This window comes from Chenopodium quinoa, unplaced genomic scaffold (genome assembly GCF_001683475.1).
Source record: "Chenopodium quinoa cultivar QQ74 unplaced genomic scaffold, ASM168347v1, whole genome shotgun sequence".
In the NCBI taxonomy this organism is placed as follows: domain Eukaryota; kingdom Viridiplantae; phylum Streptophyta; class Magnoliopsida; order Caryophyllales; family Amaranthaceae; genus Chenopodium; species Chenopodium quinoa.
In genome coordinates, this window is record NW_018743285.1 from 260,618 (window position 1) to 270,656 (window position 10,039).

The 10,039-nt window shown below is 38.8% G+C and overlaps 1 protein-coding gene across 1 annotated transcript; it reads left to right on the forward strand.

Moving 5' to 3' along the window:
* Positions 1 to 4,848: 4,848 nt before the first annotated feature.
* Positions 4,849 to 9,131, forward strand: LOC110735634 (ras-related protein Rab7). The gene is made up of 7 exons (XM_021915820.1): positions 4,849 to 5,065; positions 5,195 to 5,221; positions 5,427 to 5,526; positions 5,634 to 5,780; positions 7,316 to 7,396; positions 7,465 to 7,607; positions 8,859 to 9,131. Exons 1-7 carry the CDS (start codon positions 5,013 to 5,015, stop codon positions 8,920 to 8,922), a joined length of 615 nt encoding a protein of 204 aa, XP_021771512.1. The 5' UTR covers positions 4,849 to 5,012; the 3' UTR covers positions 8,923 to 9,131.
* Positions 9,132 to 10,039: the final 908 nt, after the last annotated feature.

Below are 10,039 nucleotides of genomic sequence, written 5' to 3' on the forward strand. Positions count from 1 at the left end.
CCTAATCTTTGATTCTTGCTCAACTGCTTAGGGATTTGTTAAACATCGCCCACAAATTACTACATAAAGCCCACAAAATTCACTTGGTTTGCCAAAATTGCCCTTGACCTTAAAAAAAAACACTCACACTCTCATTGCTCATCTTCTTTCAACCTCTCTAAAAAAAAAATTTCAAACAACGGCAATGTCGAGGCGGCAAGGCAAGGAATTGGCGGCGGCGGCGGAGGGAAGGATGTCCCAAGGAGGAAAGGTACATTTTGTTAAAAAAAAAAAAAAAAAGGGAAAAACCGCCGTGACGGCGGTGGGGCGCCCTGGCTGGACGCCCAGCCAGCGGTGGTGGCGCCAGCTGCAGACGCCGCCACCAGTTGGCTGGCGCCTAGGCTGGACGCCACAGCCACGGTTGTGGCGTTTATTCAAGGTGCCGCAGCCGTGGCTGTGGCGTCCAGCCCAGGCGCCAGCCCACTGGTGGCGGTGTCTGCAGCTGGCGCCACCACCGCTGGCTGGGCGTCCAGCCAGGGCGCCCCCCTCCCCCCCTTTTTTTTTATATTTTTTTAAAAAATTGTTTTTAATTTTTTTTTTTTTTTGGGGTAATATATTTTTGAATTGTTTTTATATTTTGTTGTTTATTTTTATAAATTTTTTCAATTTCGTTGTAATTTTTCTATGTTTATATTTTGTTTAAAATTATTTGTATGTTTTTAGTTTATTTGATTTGGGAGTGGTAGCTATTTTTCGTATAAATTTTTGTATGTTTATATATTTTAAAATTTTGTGTAGAATTCACTGGGTCGTCATGGTGCGGGGAAGAATATAGAGCTTCTTAGTAGAAGCTATTCAGTGGAGAGGTCGGGGCATAGACATGTCAGATCCCGTGGTATTTCGGCCTCAGCTCGTAGAGAACGGATCCACCGTCGGGATGAGGATGACGATGACGATGATGATGCTGAGGAGGGTGACCAGGAGGAGGAGCAGGAGGAGGGCGCAGATGAGGATGAGGAAATGCATGACTGCGCATTTGTAACATTTTAGATTGTTCTTTTAGCTTCCAACTTAAACATATTATCAGTGCTGTTTTTAAATTTTGATATAACCGTTCAAGGATCCGCGCAACTTACCCATGCAACATATAGAATGCAGTAAGCAATACAATATAAAATATTAATGTTCTCATTAAAAGAGCAACGTACAAATAAGATTACAAATAAAGAATGTAAACATGAAAAACTAAAATGCAGCTAGGGTGTTCCATTCGTGGATCCGGTCATGATATAGCGCATCCCAACCCTCTACGCTCGCTGTGCGAATGTTGTACCACCGAGGTATAATCGGTGGCACTGGAAAATCGGTTGACATGTCTAGTCGGATGAAATGTCTGTATGACGACCCAAGAAACGCAATAGCTAGCTCTCTGACCGGTGTGGTGACAGTCTCACGCGACCGCCAAGGGAGAACCGTGGTACAAGGATAATAAGCTTGACTATGCAATCCCAGGCCGAAATGCATGACTGCGCATTTGTAAATGTTTGCAACGGCAAACAGATCTAGGGGCGCGTCAAAATAATGATTTTGGCCGCAAGGTCCACCTCCCCACCGGATACGCCGCAGAGCGCCATCCAAGTCATCCTGGTACACATGACGATAAACATTTCGGTTAGAGGCAATTTCGCTGTATATCAACTGACGCACTAAACCGTAGTTGTCTTCGCCCATTTGAAAAACATCAGCCACGACCCGGAATCCGCAGTTACCATCTCCGATTACATCATTCCACCCTTCCAAGTACGACATGATGATCGCAGGTATCCTTTCCTTGTACGGAAACTGATCAACATCGTTTCTTCCTATTCACCATATAATTATAGACAGTTAAGAAGGCAGGAGTAACACTTTAAAACTATGTGCAATAAAAACAACCAAAACGTACCAGTTCTCAGGGGCATATTCACAGACGATGAAGATTGACTACGACTAGATGACGATGTCCGACCACGAGAACGACCACGACCAAGACCACGGATATACTCAAACGCACTCCTGTTCCGCCGTTGTCGACCTCGAGGACGGTCAACTCCTTCGGGTTCCTCATAATCTAAGGTAGACGGGTGGAACATGTCATGAAGTACATGAGTAGCGTCACGAATAATAGAAGGATGGCTGGAGGACACTCGGTCGTACATCGAACGAAACTGCTCCAACTCCTCCTGTTCACGGTCGGCCGTTTGAGTGTCTGCATGCTCACCAATAACAAGCGTCCTCCAGAATGAATGGACCTGATCAACATGTAACGACGCCCTTTCTTCTGTAATAACGCGGTGAATGGTGCATGCGCAAGGTAATCCATGAGTTACTGAAATAGTACACCCACACCGAGCATACACTTCGTCAGCCAAGTCCCTCACCCTGTTCAGCTCAGTGAGAATCAACCCCAAGCAGTAGTGCGACACACGACCATGGAGAATCTTAAATATAAAATGGCTATACATCGTACCATGTCGTCGTCTGGAGTCCTCTAGAGAGTTCCTGATGTCGTTCTTCTGAGTTTCAATTGACTTGTTCAGTCTAGCGAACAGTGTATCCGAAGCAGCGGTCGATGAATCAATCCAGTCCTTGGTAGCTCTATGAGCGCTCTCAACTCTACATGTTGTAGTGTTCCCAAAATGAAGTACCTGGTTTGTCTAATATTTGACAAACTTTTCCCTGTGAGGGACCCATTGATGCATCACATAGTCCACCAGTGCCGGACACCACTTGAACGAATCCCTGAAGTTAGCCAATGCTCGCTCATACGCTTCCTCTGTGGTAGCCTGTAGGATCTTCCGCCACTTACCATTCACCAATCTCTCTGCCATTTCCAAATTCTTCTTGAAAAGGTTGTAGGCTTTCACTTTCACGCAGTTGTTGATGTGCCATGTGCACAATAAGTGGTTCGATTCGGGAAACAGCTCTGCTATGGGGGCAAAGAGACCTCCCTCACAGTCGCTGACGATGGCTGCTGGATGAACATTAGGCCCGATGTAGTTTCTCAGCTTCTCCAACACCCAATAATAACTTGGAGCCGTCTCATCCCTGATGATTGCATGACCAATCAGAAAGTTCTGGTTCGTTGGAGCCATCCCAACCATCTCAACTAGTGGGAATTTGTACTTGTTTGTCTTGTACGTTGAGTCGATCAAAATCACAAATGGCCAAGACTTGATCATATCAGCACAATCAGGATGCACAAGGAAAAGATGAGTCACCTCCGCTGTATCTTCATCAGAATCAAACCAGAACAGGTAACCACGTGATTGTGCCTGGTGTAGCAGCTGCTGTATAGGGTTCCTTCCCTCTGACCGTTCAAACCTGAGTTGCTGTCTGACGTTGTAAATGTGTCTTCGGTTTGGATGGTCTTCTGGAAATTTCTCTAACACAGATGCTAATATTTTAGCAGGCTTCACTTGAGCATCACTCATTTCTTTCACAACTGGTTTCGCAGCAGGACTTAAGCCGCTCAGTTGTCGATGACCCTCTTCATATACTATCATCTCATGGTTGTGATACCCCCATTTAGAGTAACCAATCACTTCCCAACCGTCACGACTCCGTAGTTGTCGAACCTTTACTCTGAACTCACACCCACAACCTTTCCGCTTTGTATCAAACCGAGTGGCTGTACGAAAATCTCTTTCTTCTCTTTTGCGATAACGGTCACATCTCAAAATGCGATCCATTCTACCATCCCGTTGAGATTTATGAGTTACTACTACCAAGCAAAATCCAGCTGCAATTGCAACCTGTTTTGCCCAATCAATCGCCTGTTGAGCTTCTTCGAATGGACCATCATGTCCAAATATCCCACTGTAATCATTTCAGTCTCCACCATATTCCTGCATCAATTATATATTACAATAAATACATTTAACGGATAATACATTTAATTTCTATATTTACACAGAATTAACACAAAAAAAGCATAATTATATATAATCAAACTTAATTTTTATAAAAACCCAATTCGAATTTTCAAACTAAATTTAAAAATATACCATTTCGAATTTTCAAATTTAATTTTAAAAAAACCTATTTCGAATTTTCAAATTTAATTTAGAAAAAACCCATTTCGAATTTTTTTAAAAAATCATTTTCGATTTTTTTTTTTAAAAAAATTAAATAAAAAACAACAAAATCAAAAAAGAAAAATAAATAAATTAATTTATAAGGGTGGCGTCTGCCAGGGCTGCCACAGCCACTGGACTGGCGCCTGGCAGGGCCGCCTCACCCAGTGGAGTGGCGCCTGGCCAGACATCTGGGCTGGACGCTACTCTGGTGGTTCTGGCGTCTGGCTTGGACGTCCAGGCTACGGTTTGGGCGTCCACCCTAGGCGCTGGAGCCACTCCGACGGTAAACCGTGAATTTTAACGGTCACTTACCTCGTTTTCCGTCGACGATGACGTACCTTCGGCGTCCCCCGCATCTCCGGCCTGCCCTCCGGTCTCCCCCGGCGAGCCAGTACGGCTCCACATTTTTTACACCGAGATTATTTCAATTTTAGAAAATAGGCATAATGGTCAAACCATATCATATTTGTGGGCTTTATATGGTAAATTGCGGGCGATGTTTAGCGTTTCACACTGCTTAACACCCCTATTACCTTGACGATCTGAAAGTAAATTAAACTTTTAATTCTGATTACAACTCAACTCATTAACACCCCTAACACGTCGACGATCGAAAAAGTGAAAAGGGGAGGTGGGGCCATAGGGGATATCCGGATATTACAAAAAAAGAAAGCACATGACCTCACGCACCTACACTGACCTGTCGTTTGAAGTGGGTGGGGTTAATTTGTCGGCTCTTCTCCCCGTTTTTATTTTCATTAAATTAAATAAAATTAGTCTTCTACACAGCTCAGATCGAAATTGGCGCCCCTTTCTCTCTCTAAAATTACTTCAATTATTTTCGAAAAAATTGAAATTAATCCCCAATTTTGTTGCACAACATTCTTTCAAATTCTCTGCTAATTCGTATCAACAATGTCTACTCGTCGTCGTACCCTGCTCAAAGTCATCGTTCTTGGTGATAGTGGGTAATTTTTCTTCTCAATTTTATGTTTTTCTTCATTTTCTGCATTTGCAGCTTCAATTATTTGTGATTTTGGTATATAAAAAAAAATTAGGGTTTTGTTTTGTTGTTATTGATTTTGAATTGATTGCAGGGTTGGGAAGACATCGTTGATGAATCAGTATCCTTGTTCTTTGTATTATTTGATTTTTATTACGTTTTTTATTTTAATTTTTTTTGCCAATATTATTGAATTTTATGATGTATAATTGGTCAATTTATTGTCAAGAAATTGAAGGATTTGGTCAATTAAGCTTATTTATTTTATTTGTGATTTGAAGAAATGCGAGAAAAATGCTAGTTGTGGTCGTTTAACAGCTAATTAGATATGTACATAAGAAATTTAGTCAACAATACAAGGCAACAATTGGGGCGGATTTTGTGACTAAAGAGCTTCAAATTGATGACAGACTTGTTACACTACAAGTGGGTTTTCTTCTTATTTGATGGATTTTTCTTGTGTTTGGAACCTTTTGTTGTATAATTACTCCCATTAATCTTGAATTAAAGAGCTTTGTATGATGTATTATCAGATTTGGGATACAGCTGGACAGGAAAGGTTCCAGAGCCTCGGCGTTGCGTTTTATAGAGGAGCAGATTGCTGTGTTCTTGTCTATGATGTTAATGTGATGAAATCTTTTGATACCCTCGATAATTGGCACGACGAGTTTCTCAAGCAGGTTAGGGATGCTGATATATTATTATGTTGCTTTCTAAACATGAGTGATGCTCCCTTTTCTTGCACAAATTAAACATGTGATTTAACTTTTGTGGAATTAGGAATTATTCTTTGCTGGATGCTATGATTACATGACATGCTTATTATCATAGGTGTAATGCTAGACTGTGATTCTCTTTGTCCTGCTTCAGACCTTTTGCTTTATATGTGACTGTTCTTATAAAAGGAGTTTATCTAGCTATTAAATCAAACTGAAATTTCATTGTGAGTATAATGGCTCGGGACAACAATTTGACTCAATGTGTTAAGATCCAAAGTTGAGGGACATCCAAGGGTCATAGAATAAGCATTCCTTATTACTTTGAGTTTTAACACTTTCCGTTTTCGTTTTCCTGTGAGCTGGTTACACTTTCTCTTCCATATTAGGTGATGAATTTCCGTACCCCACACAAAAATACCCACATGCATTTTATTAACTAAACTATAAATACTTTATGCTTTTTTTTCTCACTTTGACCCACATGCACCCACTCTTATACCCTCTGTGCTCCTTTTTTGATATGCGTGCAAATTGCAACTGTAACAAACTTAAATTGAACAGAGGGAGTATAAGTATCTGAATTGGCATTGGAGCTAAGCATCACAGTCTGAAGGAGTAGGATGTTGTTTTAGGTTTTTGTATATTATATTAGCCTTCTTATTTGTCTTAAACAAACTTAATGTCTACTACTCGTATCAATTGTCTGTGAAGCTAAGAATAATTTTCTAATTTCCAACCAAGGGTCCATAAAATTCTTGGATTTGCATGCCCTGCTTTTTCTTTATGTGCAGGGGGAGGGGGTTGATGAGGGAGTTGTGTGGGAGTAACTACTGAATGGTATGATACGTGGATCAGACATGGCTATGCTATGCTTTAATAAATTGAGAAAACGACATCTTCACATTAATGTACCTACAGCAGTTGGCATGTCAATCCAAATTAATGAAAAATTCTATGCCTTTATGAGTATTGTCATTATGCAGTATGGAATTATTTATAGGAACAGTAATATGGTCAAAAAATTGATAATAGGTCCTAAAGCTTTAGCCCCATGCTAAATTTTCAACACAACCAGTTAGCTATTATAGCCTTTTGTATGTTACAGTCTCATCTTTGTATTTTGCAAAAGTGAGAAATATTGCATCAATTATGAGAATTATACTTGTTTCCTTAATATTATTCTTGTTATATTTCTTCTAACTAAAAAGAATTCATAGAAATAGGTTGGATGTCTTGAACTATTGATCATGTTAGATTAGCTTCCCGGCAACCCAGCAGACCATCACCCCCTACAAGGTTTAAAGAGGGTTGCACAGTATGAGTCTGTCATTTTAGGCCTATCATTCCACCTTCTATTTTTCCTGTAGTTAATGGCTTCCTTTTGTTGTCTTCTAATTAAGCCTCTCTAAATACAGTTTTTTTGTGCATGTTTCCGAAGCTTTAGTTGCTGAATGATTGAACAATGTTTTCTAATATGAATAGCTATCTTTTTTCAGGCTAATCCTCCAGATCCAAAGGCGTTCCCATTCATTTTACTGGGAAACAAGATCGACATAGATGGTGGAAACAGTAGAGTGGTAAGCTTTGTCATAAATTGTAAGAGTAAACATAAGGCTCTTTTTGTGGTTCTAACAGTGTATTGCAGGTCTCTGAGAAAAAAGCAAAGGATTGGTGTGCTTCAAAGGGAATACCTTATTATGAGACTTCTGCCAAAGAGGATATTAATGTTGATGCTGCTTTCCTATGTATTGCCAAAGCTGCATTAGCCAATGAGCGTGAGCAGGACATGTAAGCTATCTTAAAACTGGTTTTTTGTTAATGGCACCTGCATCTGACATTGTATTTCTCTTTGAATATAGTAATGTATGCTTAGGAGAAGGCCCATACTTATCTTTACTATCACTGTTAGAATCTCCGATTTTGTTTAGTCCCTCCATCCCAAAACTGTTGGCCCCATATCTATCTGTATTCATCCCAAAATGATAAGCCACTTTTTTAACTTGGTGAAAATTTGAACTTTGTTATATTACCCTTAATGATACCCTTTTAGGAATTCCAAATTCTGAAGAAAGACTATACTAGTATGGTTGAGATGAGAAAATATGGTCCTGTACTCCTGGAAGAAACATTTTTATAAATCCAAAATTTATTATTTTTTCTAACTGCTTAGTAATTATTACTAAATTGATTATGCACTACAGCATGGAATAAAGAATTGTGACAGAAAACATGAAATGTTGGATCTCTTAGTGTAGGATGATTGATTATGAATTCATGGATATAAAAAAGCCTTCCCTTTCTAATCCTAATTTTTAATATATATAAATTTATCGCATCTTGTATGCTGTGCTGTAGCTCTTTTGCTTCTATCTGATATATCTGTTGCCAAATAATGACCATTTTCATTTGTTGAGTAATTTAGTAGAAAATGATTAAAATTAACACAAGTATAATGATGATATTTTCACATTGGGAACAGAAATGGTCAATTTTGAAAATAGGCAAAAATAATGATTGTAAGAGCGAGTAGGATTTGGCTGAGTATCTGCACAATAACCCATGTCAGGTATCTGTTGTCTAAAGAAAGAGAGGAGGGGGTGGGGGTGTGGGTGTGGGGGAGTTTTTCTCTAGCTTTCATGAACAATTAGGCTTTCTGGACAGAAACCTGGACAACAAATGTCATTAGCTTTATCATTGAGTTTTAGCTGCTGGTGTAGCTGTGTGTAGAAGTGAATCTTGATCAGCACTCTGCCATCTGATAAGCTTATTGATAATCCAAGAATAACGAACAAGTTGTTGAAAGCCTAAAAATGAGACGTTGACCTTAAGAGGTGAAACATGAAGATTTGCCAACATTTAGGGATACTGGGAAGAGAGAAAAAAAAAATTGTAGGGTTGTGTCTAAAATGTATAATCAGCTATGAACTTATTGTCCTCGAATCTGTAAAAACTATCACGTCACACAGTATGAATATCTTCTCCTGTCCCCTTTTAGTGATCCATCAACATTTCTGATCCTCGTGTCCATCTTGTCTGCAGATATTTCCAAGGCATTCCTGAAGCAGCTCCTGAAACTGAGCAAAGAGGTGGATGTGCATGCTGAGCTTGTGGGCTGTATTGAGAGGCTATGGTTGTAAAATTCATCATTCTTTATGACAAACCACAACCTTTTTTTTTTTTGTTGGGTTCTTGTACACTATGTTGTGATTCACCTGTAAAAGTAAAAGAATTTCCTTCTGTTGGCATTCACCTGTAAAGGTAATCTTTTTCTGGGGTCAATTGCAATTTTTCATGCAGTAGTTTTTAGACCCAGTGCCATTGGCAGTCGCGGTTTTATTGTCAAGTAACTAAAGTTACGGGGCGTGAGTTGTAGCTCTGAATATACCCATTTATCGCTCTTAGACCATCTCCAATGGTGAGACTTAAGGAGTTTTTTTAGGAGAGTATTTTTTGCAAAGGATACCAATAAGTTGGTATTTAAACTTAGCAATTCCAAAAGAAAGTTGCTAGTTTAGTTACTCAACTTTGAGTCTCATTTGACAAAAAGTGTGGCCCCTTTATCAATATTATAATATATTTTGTAATTTATTTAAGTTTTATTTATTTATTTATTTATTTTTTTAAAAACTTACAATATGAATTTGGTGGGTCATAAATTGAAAGCGACATTAGTATACTTTAGAGAGTCTCACCATTAGAAAATTAGACTTCACATGAGTTGTTAAATTGAGAAGTGGGTTGAGTATTACCATTGAAGGTAAAAAAAACAACTCATTTTGCATTTCAACACTCAAAGTTGAGTCTCACCAATGAAGATGGTCTTACTAATGCATGCGAAGTATTTTATTTGCTTGCATAAACCTAAGGAAGATGTAATGTATATTTAGTGGTACATTTAATCCATTTATATTTTTGTTGTTTGTTTTGAATATCTTGCAGATCTCTGTTAGTATTTTGCAAATGAATTTTAAATTTGCCATGTTATCTGCATTTGATGAATTTTGGATATTAAAAATACTTGAATTTTTAAATAAATTAAATAACAAAAATAAATTCATAGCATTGCAAATACTAAGGCTCGTTAGTTATCTGACTTATCTCACACATTATTCAGTCACTAGTAATTCAAGTTTTTGAAATACTCGTTCTTGTCACAAAGGTCAAAATAATTAGGCCAGGGCATGTTGGGCTATTTTGTAGGTCAGCAACGGTCCAATGAA

What these genes read in the sequence shown, in the direction of transcription:
- LOC110735634 (XM_021915820.1), top strand. Translation starts at nt 5,013, where the DNA reads ATGTCTACTCGTCGTCGTACCCTGCTCAAAGTCATCGTTCTTGGTGAT. An exon ending in ATCGTTCTTGGTGATAGTGG is followed by an intron (nt 5,066 to 5,194) that starts GTAATTTTTCTT and finishes AATTGATTGCAG; the next exon opens with GGTTGGGAAGACATCGTTGA. An exon ending in ACAGACTTGTTACACTACAA is followed by an intron (nt 5,527 to 5,633) that starts GTGGGTTTTCTT and finishes ATGTATTATCAG; the next exon opens with ATTTGGGATACAGCTGGACA.